The sequence below is a fragment of the Ailuropoda melanoleuca genome, chromosome 6 (assembly GCF_002007445.2).
Source record: "Ailuropoda melanoleuca isolate Jingjing chromosome 6, ASM200744v2, whole genome shotgun sequence".
Taxonomy (NCBI): Eukaryota; Metazoa; Chordata; class Mammalia; order Carnivora; family Ursidae; genus Ailuropoda; species Ailuropoda melanoleuca.
In genome coordinates, this window is record NC_048223.1 from 41303715 (window position 1) to 41320924 (window position 17210).

Here is a 17210-nt window from a genome sequence, read left to right on the forward strand (position 1 = left end):
CTCAAGTGTATGCGTATCAACGTCTGTGTTGCGTGGATATGTGCAGTTCTGATGTCTAAACACACCAACAGGACCAAATTTAAGGTGATCTGCTTTTTTCACAGAGCAGATCACGAAAGTGTTTTCATTTACAGATTGACATCAGCTTTTTCGTGGCTACGTGGCATCCCACAACGCAGAGGTGCCACGTTGTATACACTCTCCACGGCTGATCCTTTAGGCGGTTTGCGCACTGGGTTTTGAGTTGTACTTATGGGCTACCTAGTAGACATCACAGAAACACAAAAGGAAGTCAAATGAGGATCAGAGAAGCAGCAGTCCACTAGATCAAACCAAGACGATTTTCCATTCCTTTGAACTGCAAGTTAGTGAAGTGGCTTATTCGACCTACTCAAGTCTAGTTATGATTTAAATCAGAACCTATAATTTAATACCTGCTCAACATGAAAAACAGTAACATCATTTGAATACAAATTTTATTTCGCAAAAAGACATGATTCCTCCAAAATAAAAATCAGGAACACCTTTAAAGCTTTCATTCCAACCGCACAGGCGCATCGTGCCTTCCCGAGCCACCACGCTCATCACGCATGCACAGCGGCCCCCGCTGGTGGAGGGCTGGGCGCCACAAGGCTGCCCGGAAACCTCCAGAGAAATGCACATGCTAAATCTATTTTCCAATCGAACTTTCCAGTGAATGCTGGCATTACACGGGGGATATGCGAGGTATGTGTAAGGCGGAAACTCCAAAGGGTCACAGCGGTTAGCCATCAGACATAGTCCATTCCTGACTGTTGATCAGGCAGGTGTGGAGGGGAATGACCAGAGGTCAGAGTGGCATTGATCACCGGCCTGTCCACAAACTCCACGGCACACAGCTCCGGGCCATTGTCGCCACAGGGCGCGTGCTCCAGTTCCAGCACCATGATGGTGTTTGGGGCCGATGTCACCAGGATGTGCCGTGGTACAAACAAAGTCATCTGGGGGCCCCGTGCTGGCCAGTATCGCCCGAGGTTAAAGCCATTAATCCACACCTGACCCTGGAGAGAGAGAGAGAGAAAACCATCAACCCTGGGGCATGGACAACCCTGGGGAGCCTGACACCCGGGGCCAGCAGCGGCAGAGGCAGAAAATGCCCTCACAAAGGCGCTGAGACCCAGGCCCATGCCAGCCTTGGCTCCTGCACCCTGCTGAGATGACTGGCCAAGTCGGGCAGGGGGTGGAGGGCAGAAAACACAAAAAGTTGCCCCAAACACCCGTTCCTGCCTCAGGACAATACACGTTTGGTTCTCTGACTGGTCAGTACTGGCCAGTACTGGCCAACACTGTGGCAGTTTCACTGAGTTTCGCAATGCTGTCCTGGGTCCTGGGGGACTGCTGCCTCCATATGCCAGCCCCTCTCTGACGTCTCTGTCCACAAAGAACTGCTGAGCTGTCCCTCAAGGAGACGAGCTCTAGTTCTTCACTCCCCCTTCCTGAGGCAGGTCTCAACCACGGGGGCTGCATGCACGGGATGAGCACAAGGTCTGCAGCAGCTCAGGAACCCAGGTCCCAGGAGCCATCCTCAAACACAGTGGGGAGGCCACGCTTGCTCCCAGGAGCAGATGTGAGCCTACATGCTGCAAAGAACATTTCTGTGAGTAGAAGCTTCTTCCCCTATACAACCGAGAGGAGAGAAACGCCTAATGAATAGGGACCATGTTTGGGTGTGTCTACACAGCCCCCTGCAGGGGCTAGGGTTTGCTCACAGGGGGGCACTTACCAGGCGGCTGAATAAGTGGAACATTCTATTACAAAGAAAGGCAGGGGGGTTGAGGGGAGATCATACACATGAAAGAGAGAGAATGAATACACGGGAGACGAAGGAAGGAAGGATAAAGGGAGAAGGGGACGAGGGAGAAGTAAAGAAAACTAGGGATGTACTGTATGGTGACTTACATAATACAATAAAAATAAATAAATTAATAGTAAAAAAGAAAAAAAAGAAAAGAAATTGCTATCCACAGTGGCCCATATCCTGGGGCCGCCCCAGAGGAGGCTCAGCCACGGAGTCACCTGCTGAGCCCTGACCCCTGCCCGCTTCATGACTCAGCTGCTCACTTGGGGTATTTTTCGGCCTCCAGGTGTCCCCTTTATCCTCACTCCATCTGAATTTCCTCCCTGGGTTCCAATCGTAGTCCTGCTACTTCCTGGCTACCGGACCTCAGCACACGCTGGTGACGGGGCAAGCGGGAGGAGGCAGCGCGGTCTGGTGGTCAGCGTGTGGCTGGCGCCGGGGGCAGAGCCCCGGGAGCGGCAGTGCTCCCCACACTAACATGAGAAAGATCTTGGTGCTCACATGCCTACAAAGGAGGCCAGTGATTGAAAACCATCTGTCTGTTGAATTAAGTCATTTAGAGAAAGGATGACAGTTTCACAGTTCTCAGAACTATTTTACTCTTGTTTTTACCACGGGATATGCTACCTTAATCCTACCTACCAGGCATAGGCAATGACAGCTCTACCGGGCTCTTATCAGTTGAAGATCTGCCAGTGCCTTGTTTTTGCAGTTGTAGAGAAGAGCAGCACTGTACTTTGAGGCCGAGGGGGAGACAGGTTCAGAGGGAGAGCGGCGGGAGGGCTGTGAGCGGCACACGGGCTTCATAGTATGTCCCGATAAGAGCCGAGTCCACTCCGACCCAATGACGAGGTAGACAGTGTGGAGGTCTGATCCCTTCTCTTGCCTGAAATGCCCTTTCATGAGGATACAAGGGACTGTCCCTCACTTCCCTTGTGCTGAACCGGACACGTCCATCTGGAAAGCCGGGAACCGTTTCCCTGAATCCCCTTCGCCAGAGGGTTCTGGGTTAAAGTTGGTTGAAAGAGGACCCTGTTAGAGACTGGGCAAGGGGAAGGGAAGCTGAGGCCATTGCCCTTGGGGGGGGTGGTTATCTCAGACACAGGGCTGACGGAACCAGGGGCACCTGCAGGTTCAGCCTGTCCTCGGTCCTCTGCTCCATGTTGGGCTCGTCTTCCTAAATGCTGCCCTGCAGACCAATTGTGCAGTAGCCTCACCAGGCAACAGTCCCAAAGACCTTCTCGTGAGTTCCCCAAAGTACTACTCTGGCAGCTAGACTTGCTTCTGAGAGCCCCAGGGGCCGGCTTGACCAGCTTGGCAGGGATCTTGGTGTGTCTGCCTTTGACTCCCTGGCCCCTCTCCGACTTTCACTTTTCTGGCTCATCCCACATTTGTGTGAGGTCTCACTCCTACTAGGGAATACTCATATCTCCACAGACTGCACTGTGACAGACAGACATGACCTTAAACTGTCGCTCCTAGTTGCTGATCAAAGTTGATATAATTTTTCTCCTAACTGCTTCCTTAATTCTGGACACAGCACGATCTAGTCCAGTTATTCTTTTCTCCCCCAAACGATCACCGTGGGCCATTGTGGGCCTTCCACTCCCATACGAACTCTGCCTCCTGGCCCACCCAGATGACTCCGCAATATGTGGGGATCAGTGCCTTGCATATACCCTCTAACTTTCCCTGAACCCAGGGGTATACCTTCCGTGGCCTTGGTTAATTCTAGAAAGCCATGAACTTCTTCAGGACAAAATGTCCCTCCACTCTCAGCTCCTAACAGAATGGGCATTAAACGAAGTTTAAGGTAGCCTAGTTGCCCTTCCAGGACAGGAATAAAGAATTTGGAAGGAACAAACAAGGAATTTGGAAAAAATGGGTCACAGGCCCACGCTCTGAAGCCCCCCGGCTGAACAGAGCTCCCTGCAATGACAGCACATGCCACACTGCCCCACACAGCGGCTACATGCACTTGGCAATGGCTACTGAGGGCTCGAAATGTGGCTACTGCGAGGAGGAACTGAATTTTCGCTCTTCATTAATTCATATTTAAACCTAAACAGCCACATGGCTAGCACAGCGGCGGAATGGTGAGAAGCCTGGCATTTCATCATCAGACCACAATCTCTCCGCTTCCCTCCGCCCTCACAGCCGTCTTCTAGAGAAAGTCATAATCGATGCTGTCTCAGGCTCCTGCAGCTTCCTCACAGGTCCCCTGCCTCCCTTTATAAACTGTGCCCAGCTCCAGAATGAAAATCAGATGATTTGTGTGCCCTTGCCTCCGGCCTCCTCCCCAAGGGCCCCAGACGACTCGGTGCCTGCGTCCTCCCAGCCTGGTCTGCGCCAGCCCCCCACCTGCCCACTCAGATCCCCCCTGGACTTTTCCCTGTCAGCTGGACACGCCAAGCTTGCCTCCCTCCCAGCAATAACTGTTCCCACCACCTGAAGGGCTGGTCTCCCAGATCCCAAGCCTTCTGACACAGAGATCTCAGCCCCACCAGCACCTCAGGGACAGGACCTGTGGTCATCCTCAATCCTGGGCCTTCTAGTCCACGTCACACACTATCCCCCTCCTGCTCTTTTTGTATAATTTGATTACTGGCTTATCAGCTATTTCCAGCACAGATTCTATGAAGGAACAAACTTGGTCCATCTTGCTCACAGTGGGACTCTCAGCGCTCAGCAGAATGATACTCGGTATATACGTAGCCACACCTGTTAGGGAAGACTGGCTGATAATTCTGCCTGAGAACACATTCTATGAAGGGGTGACATGAAGTCCTACGGAAAGAATACTCCAGGCTCCTCTGCTCCCAGCTTAACAGTTTTAGAGAATCTTGTTCACTGGAAGAAAAATAAAATACTTGCACGGCTCCTTGATTAGCGCTGTGATTTTTTAGTTGTAAAAAAATTACTTTAAAAGACTCAAATTTTAGGGGGCCCTGGGTGGTTCAGTCGGTTAAGCATCTGCCTTCGGCTCAGGTCATGATCCCAGGGTCCTGGGATCCAGCCCAAATCAGGCTCCCTGCTCAGCGGGAAGCCTGCTTCTCCCTCTCCCTCTGCCCCTCCTTGCTGCTTGTGCTCTCTCTGTCAAATAAATAAATAACATCTTAAAAAAGAAAAAGTCAAATTAAAAAAAATTCTATTTAAAAATATACACACTCTGATTATTGTTTCTCTTTAAAAAGTTATGCTGAAATTATTGGGGGCAAGAGGAAAGTATGCACATGTTAGTAGAAGTAGGCTCACTCTTACCTCCCAGCTTTTCTGGAGTGCATACCAATGGCTTCTGGGGTTTCATGGGGCTGTCCCAGCTAAAACAGTTCCGTGACAAAGTCTAACTTTCCCTGACCATGGCTTGACCTCTGGCAGACTCCCCACTCTGCTATTATCACCAAGGTGATAATTTCCAATAAACATTAGGTTCCAAGAAATGTGTGACCTGCTTCTTTGTTAATCAGACAAATGTGTGTCTGTCTGTTTTAAATTCTCTAGATAAGCACAATCCTCTCCTGAGAACTTAAAGCAAAATTTTCAATGCTGTTTTAAGTCACAATTTCAAACTTTTCAAATGTACGGCAAGTGTTCCTTCAAAATCAACAAAGTCAAATTGTGGAAGGAGCCGAGATGCCCTTCGACAAATGACTGGATTAAGAAGCCGTGGTCCATATATACATGGAATATTACTCAGCTATCAAAAGAACGAATTCTCAACATTTGCTGCAACATGGACGGCACTGGAGGAGATAATGCTAAGTGAAATAAGTCAAGCAGAGAAAGACAATTATCATATGATTTCTCTCATCTATGGAACATAAGAACTAGGAGGATCGGTAGGGGAAGAAAGGGATAAAGAAAAGGGGGGTAATCAGAAGGGGGAATGAAACATGAGAGACTATGGACTNAACAGTGTGGAGGTCCCTTAAAAAGTTAAAAATTGAACTACCCTATGACCCAGCCATTGCACTACTGGGTGTTTACCCCAAAGATACAGACGTAGTAAAGAGAAGGGCCATATGCACCCCAATGTTCATAGCTGCATTGTCCACAATAGCCAAATCATGGAAGGAGCCGAGATGCCCTTCAACAGATGAAAAAAAAAAAAAAGAAGCCGTGGTCCATATATACAATGGAATATTACTCAGCTATCAGAACGATTTCTCAACATTTGCTGCAACATGGATGGACGGCACTGGAGGAGATAATGCTAAGTGAAATAAGTCAAGCAGAGAAAGACAATTATCATATGATTTCTCTCATCTATGGAACATAAGAACTAGGATGATCGGTAGGGGAAGAAAGGGATAAAGAAAAGGGGGGTAATCAGAAGGGGGAATGAAACATGAGAGACTATGGACTATGAGAAACAAACTGAAGACTTCAGAGGGGAGAGGGTGGGGGAATGGGATAGACTGGTGATGGGTAGTAAGGAGGGCACGTATTGCATGGTGCACTGGGTGTTATACGCAACTAATGAAGCATCAAACTTTACATCGGAATCCGGGGATGTACTGTTTGGTGATTAACATAATATAAAAAAAAAAAAAAGAAGCCGTGGTCCATATATACAATGGAATATTACTCAGCTATCAGAACGATTTCTCAACATTTGCTGCAACATGGATGGCACTGGAGGAGATAATGCTAAGTGAAATAAGTCAAGCAGAGAAAGACAATTATCATATGGTTTCACTCATTTATGGAACATAAGAAGTAGGAAGATCGGTAGGAGAAGAAAGGGAAGAAGGAAGGGCGGGTAAACAGAAGGGGGAATGAAGCATGAGAGATTATGGACTCTGGGAAACAAACTGAGGGCTTCAGAGGAGAGAAGGGTGGGGGAATGGGATAGACCGGTGATGGGTATGAAGAAGGCACGTATTGCATGGTGCACTGGGTGTTATACGCAACTAATGAAGCATGGAACTTTACATCAAAAACTTGGGATGTACTGTATGGTGACTAACATAACATAATAAAAAATTATTATAAAAAAAACCCCAACAAAGTCTGGTTGAACGCTGACTCTGTCAAACGCTGAGAGAAGTCATGGAGACAGTTGGAGGACTTCAAGTGGAACAGACCAAGGTTCAATTCTCAAGGTTAAAAGGTTCTCCCTACACACAATTAATGAGTAACTGTGATATTAATTTGGGAGAAAGAAAAGAAAAAGAATTTTTTTTTAAAAAAAGGTAAAATAGTGAGGGGCTTGCTTAGATACGGTGGTAAAGAGATCTCACTGAACAGCAGTGCCCGGGAGGCAATGAATTCTCTGCTTCCTTTAGACCCAAAAGGGTCTGCAGCTGGTGCGAACCACACTCCCTGCTTCCTCCTTGGTCTTGGGGCAATAAATAACTCTGTGATCTCCCTGTATTTTATGACAGACGCAACTAGAATTAAAGCATGAAAACATAAAATATTAGCATAAAAGATGAATCACTTCTTCCTTTTTTTCAAACACCACACATAAATTCCTTTCCTTCTCAGCCCCCAAAGTTCCAGCACTGCTTGACCTGTTCAAGAGCACCCCACCTAACACCGGGCATCATGCCACCTTGTGAATCTGGAACAAAGCTACAAACTGCTCAGTACTTGTTACAAGATACCATGCACTCATAATTGCAGGAGACCCCCCTCCCTTCAACTCAGAGCCTCTTTACTCCTGTTTACACATAATTCTCACAAGTTTGTTACTAAATTTTTTTTAAAGATTTTATTTATTTATTCGACAGAGATAGAGACAGCCAGCGAGAGAGGGAACACAAGCAGGGGGAGTGGGAGAGGAAGAAGCAGGCTCNAAGCAGGCTCCCAGAGGAGGAGACTGATGTGGGGCTCGATCCCAGAACGCTGGGATTACGCCCTGAGCCGAAGGCAGACGCTTAATGACTGCGGCACCCAGGCGCCCGTTACTAAATTTTTGAAGCATTTTTAAATTTTATGTATTTATTTTAAAGTAAGCTCTACGTCCTAATGTGGGGCTTGAACTCATAACCCTGAGATCAAAAGTTGCATGCTCTATGGACTAAGCCAGCCAGGCGCCCCGTTTTGGTGCCAAATTAATATATATTGGTGGAAAGAAGTTTGATTCTCTAGTTTCCAAGCTCATAAGACTTGTGACTAGGAAACAATGAATTAGATGGAAATAGTAGACTTTGTAGGGGGTAAAAATAACTGTAAATCAGGCCCATAAAATATAAAAAGCATTTCAGATTCAGAATGAAAGTAGGGTCAACAAGGCTAAGACTTGTGGCAGGTTGCAGAAATGGCCCCAGTTCTCTGCAGCTCCCCCAATCAAGAGACAGAATCTGGCTGGTCTAGCGCCTTGCTCTGACCAAAGAACATGGAGAAGTGTCTTGTGATTTCTGAACTGGGCCTTAAGAAGCCTTGTACATTGGCATTCCTCCTCTGAACACTGCCAGTCATGACATGAAGGAGTCCGGGAGAGCTTACTGGGTGATGAGAGAGACATGGCCCGATCTCCTCTGTCACCTCAGTGGACAGACAGCCAACACCCGGGAGCACAGCCCCCTCGCTGACCAGGGCATGCCCGGCTGAGAAGATCAGAAGTAGGGCGCAGTTTGCCCATACTCAAAACGACGAGCTGAATGAATGGTAGTTACTTTAAACCGCTGAGGTCTGACGGTTTGTTACACAGCAAAAGCTAGCTGATACACATCAAGGTGCGTTAGCATGCTACTTTTCAGTAAAGGAAATGATGTTTATAAACCCAATTTAAAAACAGTAGAGTCATTTTCTAGTATTCAGTTCCTCTTTTACTAATCAGTCACCAGATCCTGTCAGGGCTGCCTAGTGGTATTTGTGCCCCTCTCAGGGTTGTTATAAATGACTAAGTGGAAGGACACATGTGAGCTCTCAGCCCAGTGACATGCAGTAAGTGCTCAATAAATGCAGCTGCTAGTGTAATTTCCCACAGTGGGACCCTCCCCCTGCACACCCCCACTACACTGAAGTCCCAGCTTCATTCTTTCTCCCTGGACCCCTTCTCCAGCAGAGGAGCAGATGTCAGGGCTAATGAGGAGGAAGAGGTCTGTATTATATGTAGCAGGTTGGAGGTGCCTGTGAGAGCTCCAGCGGCAGGCTCAACACTGGTGGCTGGATGTGGTTCTCTGGGTCCTCACAAATGCTGAGTTGGAGCTGGGAATTGGGGTATTCTGGCACATCTGTGAGGATGACATCCCTTGGAAATGTTAGAAGGGGGCCCAGGACCAAGTCCTGAGGACTGCAGCATAAGAGCTGAAAGAGAAGCCTGGGAAGGAAGAAAGAGGGGAAGGAGACCCTGGAGGAATTTCTCATGGAAGTCAGGGGAAGAGTTTCCAGGGAGGGGGTGGTTACTCATGTCAGATGTTACTTGCCAAGACGTCAAGTAAGACAAGGCCTGAGAAATATCTGGGGGATGTGTCAACAGGTGGCGTTGGCAAGAACAGCTTCAGACGAGTGTGGGGGCAGAGGGCACTTCCTCCCCATGGCACCCCACTTGGGAGTTAGTTCTACTGACTGAGTCCTCTCCCAACAGCTCCAAACCTGGGATGGGTACCCCACCTCTGCATTCCCATTACAAGCACTGAATATATGAATGGATAGCTTTTTTTTTTTTTTTAAAGATTGTATTTATTTATTTATTTAGAGACAGCATGAGCTGGGCGGGGGCGGGGGGGAGGGAAGCAGGAGAGGTAGAGGGAAAGAGAGAATCTGAAGCATACTCTGTGCCCGGTGTGGGGCTTGATCTCATGACCCTGGATGATGACCCGAGCCAAAATCAAGATTCTGATGCTTAACCGACTGAGCCACCCAGATGCCCCTGAATATATACCTTTAACTTGCATTGCAGCCCACCTCCTGATTTGTGCAGATTTTACGTATAGACTCAAGACCCACAGGTCTTCTACAGGATGGCTATTAGGTCTGACAACATAGAGAACATTATTTCATTGTACTGAATGTAGCTTTACTTACGTATTTATTTTTGCTATGTTCCAGACTTCATGGCCACTTCCTCTCGGAGATTAGATGATTAATAAGTACTTGAGGCTGAACATGTCTAAAACAGAGCTTCTGATCCCCGCCAGCACCTCACCTGACCTGCTCCAGCCTTCCCACCGCAGAAGCTAACCACACCCACCCCTCCCATTACACGGGCCCCAAACTCTGGCATCCTTCTTGACTACTTTCTCTTGAACACCATACAGGATCCTGCAGAAGACCCTGCCTTTTCTTTTCAGTATGAATCTTGCATTTTTCCTCACCAGCACCCAAGCCCACAGTTTCTTGTAGGATTGCTTTAGTAGCTTCCCATCAGGAATTCCTGCATCAAGCCTCACCCTCCTATAATCCATTTCCACTGAGAAGTGAGCTTTTAAAGCCGGTCAGCTCTTTGACTTTCTGCTTAGTGCCACCACAGGAGTGAGGAGAAGCTAAAATCTCCACCTCCTGAGCCAACCCCTCATCTCCCACGCTCTACTCCTTGCTCACAGGATCTTTCACTCTAGGCCTTCGCACTCGCTGTTCCCTGGTTCCAGAATATTCCTCCTCTGGCTCCTCACATGGATGACTTGGTCTCATCCTTCAGGTCTCAATGGCCACCTTCTCCTAGAGGCACCCTTGACTACTCCTTATGTGGTGGCTTCAAAATCTGTCCATATGTTCTTAACACTTCTCCTTTCAAAAGGCAGAATCTAATCCTATCCCAAGAACAGGGACTGGACTCAATGACTCTCTTTTAACTAACCAGATGTGATGAAGGCTATGTGACTTCCAAGGCTCATTTCGGCCTGGCTCTCCCTTTCTTGGATCGCTCCCTCTGGGGAAAGCCAGTCACCATGTCATGAAGACACTCAAGCAACCTACGGAGAGGCCTGTGTGGGGAAGAACTGAGGCCTCCTGCCAACAGCCAGCCCCAACCTGACAGCCATGGAAGTGAGCCACCTTGGAAGTGGGTCCTCCTGAGCCAGTCAAGCCTTCAGAGGTAGCCCTGGCTGACAGCTTGACTATAACTTCATGAGAGACCCTGATCCAAAACCACCAGGCTAAGCTAGTCCCAAATTCCAGACTCACAAAAACAGTGAGCTTAATAAATGCTTATCATAGTTTGAAGCCATTAAATTTTTGGGTAAAATTTGTTACACGGCAATAGATAACTATTATGCCATATAAGATAGCAAAATCTTCACCCTTATACCTTACTTTAGATTGCATCGTCACATTTGATTTCTTCCTAATTGTTACCACTATCTGAAATTATAGCATTTAATTATGATGTCTTCCCCAGTAGCAGTGCCCTTGCCTTCCTGCTCACATGCTGAATACCAGTCATCAAGTACTTCGTAGTTTCTGGTACTTTCTACACACTGTTGCCATATTTGATCATATCACTTTGATGCTTAAAATTGCCCCTAGTCCTACAAAGGTCTCAAGGTAATATCCAAATTCCTTGATACATGAGGCCATGAAACCACCTTTCCAACTGCACTTTCTATCACTCCCTTCCCGGCTCCTTCTAGGATGTTTTCTGTGACACCAACCAATTCTCCAATTCTCTGGACACCAGATGCGTGTCCAACAATTCAATTATGACATCACCTACCTAGAGCTGGGGTCAGATATCACAAGTTAAAAGGGCTCTGACCCATACTTCTGAGCTACCACCTACAAATTGGGGGTTCCCATAACCTCCTCCTCAGGTTCAATAATTTGCTAGAATGGCGCACAGAACGCAGGGAAAGATTTTACTTACGTTTTTGCCCTCTCCAGGTGTACTTTCCAGGACCTGGATGTGTTCACTCACCCAAGAAGCTCTAGAGTTTTTACAGAGCTCCATCTCCAGCCCCCAATCCCTAGCCCAAGAAGCCAGAGGTTGGGGGGTGGAGCTGAAAGTTCCAATCACTTGATCACTTGGTGTTTCTGGTGACCAGGCCCCACTGGCACCAGGAAGACCAAATGATGAGGGCATTAGAAATTTCAAAAGCAAGATGCAGAAATAATTTACATATATGAAGGGATTTTTGTCAGCCCCTTTTTAAAAAAAGATTTTATTTATTTAAGAGAGAGAGAGTGTGTGTAAGCACGAGCCGGGCGGCGCGGGGAGGAGCAGAGGGAGACGGAGATGCAGATTCCTCCCCGAGCAGGGAGCCTGAGGCCGGGCTCGATCCCAGATCAGGACCTGAGTTTAACCAACTGAGCCACCCAGGTGCCCTGTCAGCCCTTTGTTAGAAATTCTTTTATTTCATGATTTTCTACATCTTGAAAGAGGGAATACTTGCTTTAAAAAATAAAATTACTTTTAGTCAGTATTCTATTTTGATTCTTAGCTTTCGAACATAATTCTGGTTGAGGAAAGTGGGACATGCTCTGTGCCGCAGCCGCACCTACCACACTCATATGCCTGCGGTGGGTACTGACACGGGACTCGGGCACAGTGTGCGACGGGAGGTAAAGAGCACAAACCACTGCGCGGGCACAATGGGACACTTGAGGTAAGGTGCTCACGACACAGCCAGCACACCGCCTGCCTTAGGAGCTCGTGGTCGGAGAAGAGTTCTGTGCAGACGAAATGCTGGCCTGTGTCTCCTGGAAAGAGCAAAACATACCTGACCACTTCCCACTGTAATCCCAGTCTGATGGTTGGGCATTTAACCAGAAAGCCACATCCTAATCAGAAATGATTTTTTTAAATCTCGTGAATCACCCTTATCAGTGACTTCGCTCACTAAATCAAGGCAGTTTCTTTATATCAACTGAAGAGCACAAGCCCAGAGGCTGGGACAGGGCCTCCCTGACGGAGGAGGGTGGCAGAGCGTCGGTGTGTCCAGAGGCAGGGTCTTCGGAATGGCTCTGGCTTCAGGTGTCATTCAGTCCACCCCTACCCCCACCCCCACATCTGCCAAAGTGCTCATTCTCCCAAAGTCAGAACTCAGGGCTCTGTGGAGGGATGGGTTCTGTTTGTTCTGCTTCTGATGGTCACTCAGAAGCTCGGGAGCTGGCCTGGGACTGTCCTCCATAACAGGGACCACTGTTCACCAGAAAATAACAGAAAACAGAGGGGCACCTGGGTGGCTCAGTCGTTAAGCATCTGCCTTCGGCTCAGGTCATGATCCCAGGGTCCTGGGATCAAGCCCTGTGTCGTCGGGTTCCCTGCTCAGCGAGGAATCTGCTTCTCCCTCTCCCTCTGCCCCTCCTCCCTGCTCTTGTTCTCTCTCTCTCTCTAATAAATGAATAAAATCTTAAAAAAAGAAAGAAAGAAAATAACAGAAAACAGTCTGCACTGTCTTACATGTATGTCCTCTGACCTTCGGACCCATGTGACCCAGGTCCACAAATCCGGTGGACGGGTCTTCTTGTCTGCTTTACTGAGCTGTACTTCACACCCCATACAATTCACTCCTCTCAAGCGTACAGCCCAGTGGCTGTGAGAACACTGCAGAGCTATGCAGCCGTCACCACAATCCATTTTAGATTATTTTCATCACTCCAAACGGAAACCCCGCACCCCTTAGTATTCACTCCCCACGCTCCCTCCCAACACCCCTTTCCCTGCTCTACACAACCACTGATTTTTCTGTCTGTAGATTTGCCTATTCTGGACATTTCATATAAATGGAACCTTCCACACGTATGGTTTGTGATTGGTTCCTTTCATCTAACATGCTTTCAAGCGTCATCCATGTTGTAACATATATGACTACCTCATTTCTTTTTACTGCCAAATAATTTTCTATTATTACATATATAATAAACATTTTGTTTATTCATTCATCAGTGGACGGACATTCAAGCTTTTCCACCTTCTGGTTAATTTTGGAGAATTTTGGGTAATGCTGCTGTGGCCATTGGTGTACTAGTGTTTGAGGGGACATATGCATTCCATGGGCTTTTGGGGTTCCCAACCTTCTGACACATTTGTAAATATCACGTGTCTGTGGACCTTCCAAACATGCAGGAGCAGCCCATCCATCAGGCAACATTAGTGAGGAGCCCTGTCTCCATCCTCAGCACGGCTCCTCACTGGCCTTCCAGGCCCTCTACGCTGCAGCCTGCCTTGCCGAGTGGCCTGCAAGTCAGACAGACTTGGGGCTCAGGGAGCTGGGCTACCACCTACTTCTCCTCACACAAGTCCCTCAGCTCTCTTGAGCTGCTTCCCTGCAAACGAGAGGTAACGACAGGGTATCGCACTACACCTGCTCTTCTGGTGATTACAGAGGCCGTGTCTCTGAAGTGTTGAGCACCACGCCTGGGCCAGGCACCCTCGGGTGTGACACCTTGATGACCTGGGCAAGGTGAAGCCCCTCTGACTTCCAAAGATGTCTCATGCTTTTCCACGTCTGCACCTTTGCATCTACCATTCTCTCACTTCAAATTCCCTCCCTGACAAAACTCCCTCTGCCTCTGGTGAAGGGCCGTCCGTCTGTCAGGTCTGCTTCCACCTGAGCCACGCCACTCTTCTCATCCTTCCTGTCACACATAGCTTCTCTTTCTGCTTCACATCCCCTAAAAGTTCTCTCTCTTAAAGCAAGAAACTGATACCACCTGGTGAGCAATGGTTTGTCTTCTCGGTGGCATTGGCCCTGTAGCCACAGCACCATGCAAAGCCCCTCATCACCAACAGGGCTGCCCAAGGGCCTCCACTCCTCCCACGGGCTTTCTTCCCCCGCCCCCACCCCCCCGGGGCGGGTGTGCCCAGGGGGTGGGTGAGCTTAGCAACACAGCCACCTGGGCACTCTTCTACCTGAGAGCATTTACAGAGCAATCACGTCCCAGGAGGTGAGCAGGATGGTGGAGAAGCTTTTAAAAAATGCCCCTTCTGAAGCCTATGACCCAGTGGGTGAAACCGAGGTGCCAGCTGAAGTGTGAGGAGTCTAGGTGGGGCACAGAAGGGGCTCAAGGGAGGGCGGGGCCAGGCCTTTCCTGGATGAAGGGTCTTCGAGGAGAAAGGCTGGTCTTGACAGATGACTGTGTGACGGCCGGGTGGGCAGTGTGAGGGAGTGAAAAAGCATGAACAAAGGAGATACATGACACAGCAGGACACCAAGAGGGAAAAGGGGACAAGGAAGGAGGGGAGGAAAGGAGGACGCAAGGGAAGAAGAACAAGCCCGCTAGCTAAAGTGGGAAGATCCAGAGAGGGTTTTACTTTGTTTTGGGGTCTTAGAGACCCCAGATGTCACTTCTTGGCTGCAACCTGGAAGTTGGCAGAGAAGACTCGAAAGGCTGACAAAATTCAGGACAGGAGGTATGAGAGCAGGATCCTGGTCTGGAGGAAGAAGGTGGGGAGGGGATTCAGAGCTTAGACTTCCTCTTAGGGCCACTGGGCAGGAAGTGAGGGTAGAGGCAGAGATAAGTCTGACAGGAAGCTGAGGGAACAAAGGGGTTACACTTGATAGCAGTCAAGGAGGATGAGTGGGTGGGGGAGGAGTACGGTGGCTTAGGGGAGAGGTGAAGGTTAGAAAGACCAGCTGGGGAAGGGGAAGAGACCAAAGACTGCTGGGTAAGTTGGGGGCCTCCAGAGCCCCAGGAGAGAGTGTGAGGATCCGGGTCCTGATGAGCACACTGGAGAGGCCCCCTGGCAGTGCTCAGTCACTGGTGAAGAAGCAAAGGCCAATGGTGGACCCACTCAAAATAGAGGATGAACAAGGAGACACAGTGGAAGGTCAAGGGGGCCACTGATGGCTTAAAAAAGAATAGTGGTGATGTCTAGGCTGGATAGGGAAGAACTGTGGCCTTAATGGTGGAGAGTTTCAGGTCATCAATAAGATCCAAGAGCAGGCTGCGGAGACATGAGAGTTTCGGGGATAGAAACACATAGCGAGAGAAGATATCACAGCTGAACATTCTGGAGGTATGTTCACCAAGATAATACCATATGGTCGGTCATGAAACAAGTTTCAATAAATTAAAAAGACTGTGGAACCATCACCACGATTTAATTTTGGAACATTTCCATCACCCCAAAAAGAAACCCCATGTCTACTTACAATCACTCTCCATTTCCACCATCGGCCCCAGACAACTATCAACCTACTTTTATTTTTTTAAAGATTTTATTTATTTATTTATTTATTTATTCGACAGAAATAGAGACGGCCAGCCAGAGAGGGAACACAAGCAGGGGGAGTGGGAGAGGAAGAAGCAGGCTCCTAGTGGAGAAGCCTGCTATGGGGCTCGATCCCATAACACCAGGATCACGCCCTGAGCCGAAGGCAGACGCTCAACCGCTGTGCCACCCAGGCGCCCCTATCAACCTACTTTTTGTCTCTGTAGATTTGCCTCCTCTGAANTCAACCTACTTTTTGTCTCTGTAGATTTGCCTCCTCTGAACATTCCATACAAATGGAATCTGACAACATATGGTCTTTTATGTCTGGCTTCTTTTACTTAGCATGTTTTTCAGATTCATCCACATTGTAGCTTGTATCAGTAGTCTGCTCCTTTTTACTACGGAACACTATTCCTTTGTACGGATATACCACATTTTATTTACCCACTCATGAGTTGATGGACATTTGAATTATATCCAGTTTGGGGTTATTATGAATTATGCTGCTCTGAATATTTGTGTATAAGTCTTTGGGTAGATGTGAGTTTTCATTTCTCTCAGGTATACACGTAGGAGTGGAACTCCTCAGTCCTATGGTAATTCTGTGTTTAACCTTTGAAAAAACCTCCAAACCGTGTTCCAAAGTTTTTGTACCATTTTACGTTCCCACAAGTGATGTAGGAAGGTTCTCATTTCTCTACATCTTTGCCAACATTTGTTATTGTCCACCTTTTATTGGTATAGCCATTCTAGTGGGTGTCAAGTAGTATTTCACTGTGGTTTTGATTTGTACTTTTCTAATGATTAATGATGTTGAGAGCATAATGCATGTACTTATCAGCCATTTGTTTATCTCCTTTGGTGAAACTTGCACATTTTTTGATTGGGTTGTTTATCTTCTTATGATTGAGTTGTAAGAATTCTTGATGTAGTCTAGAAACAGATACTTTGCTAGACATATGATTTGAAAATATTGTCTCCCAGTCTATGGCTTGGATTTTCATTTTCTTAATGATTTCATTTGAAGAGCAAACATTTTTAATTTTGATGAAATCCAATTTATCACTTTTTCCTTAAAGGATCATACTTTAGGTGTTCAAATCTAAAAAGTCTTTGCCTAATTTCTTCCTTCTTCTAGAAGAATTTTATAGAGGAATTAAATTAGAAATCAATAAAAAATAAGATGCTGAAAAAAAGCCCCACAAATATATGAAAATTAAATAACACATTTCTAAATAATCTATGAGATTATTTTTCTGAGAGACAGAGAAGACATGGGAGGGGAGAGGGAGAGAGAGAGAGATTCTTTTTTTTTTTTTTTTAAAA

The 17210-nt window shown here is 47.5% G+C and overlaps 1 protein-coding gene across 3 annotated transcripts in view; it reads right to left on the reverse strand.

The window, feature by feature from the left end:
• Window positions 1–459: 459 nt before the first annotated feature.
• The window catches only part of GLB1 (galactosidase beta 1), an 82490-nt gene continuing 65739 nt past the window's right edge, over window positions 460–17210 (reverse strand). For all 3 annotated transcript variants that reach the window (XM_019799458.2, XM_002919037.4, XM_034662275.1), the window contains one exon: window positions 460–1040. In XM_019799458.2, the coding sequence (XP_019655017.1) occupies window positions 771–1040 (270 nt within the window). In that variant the 3' untranslated portion in view covers window positions 460–770. The remainder of the gene's footprint in view (window positions 1041–17210) is intronic.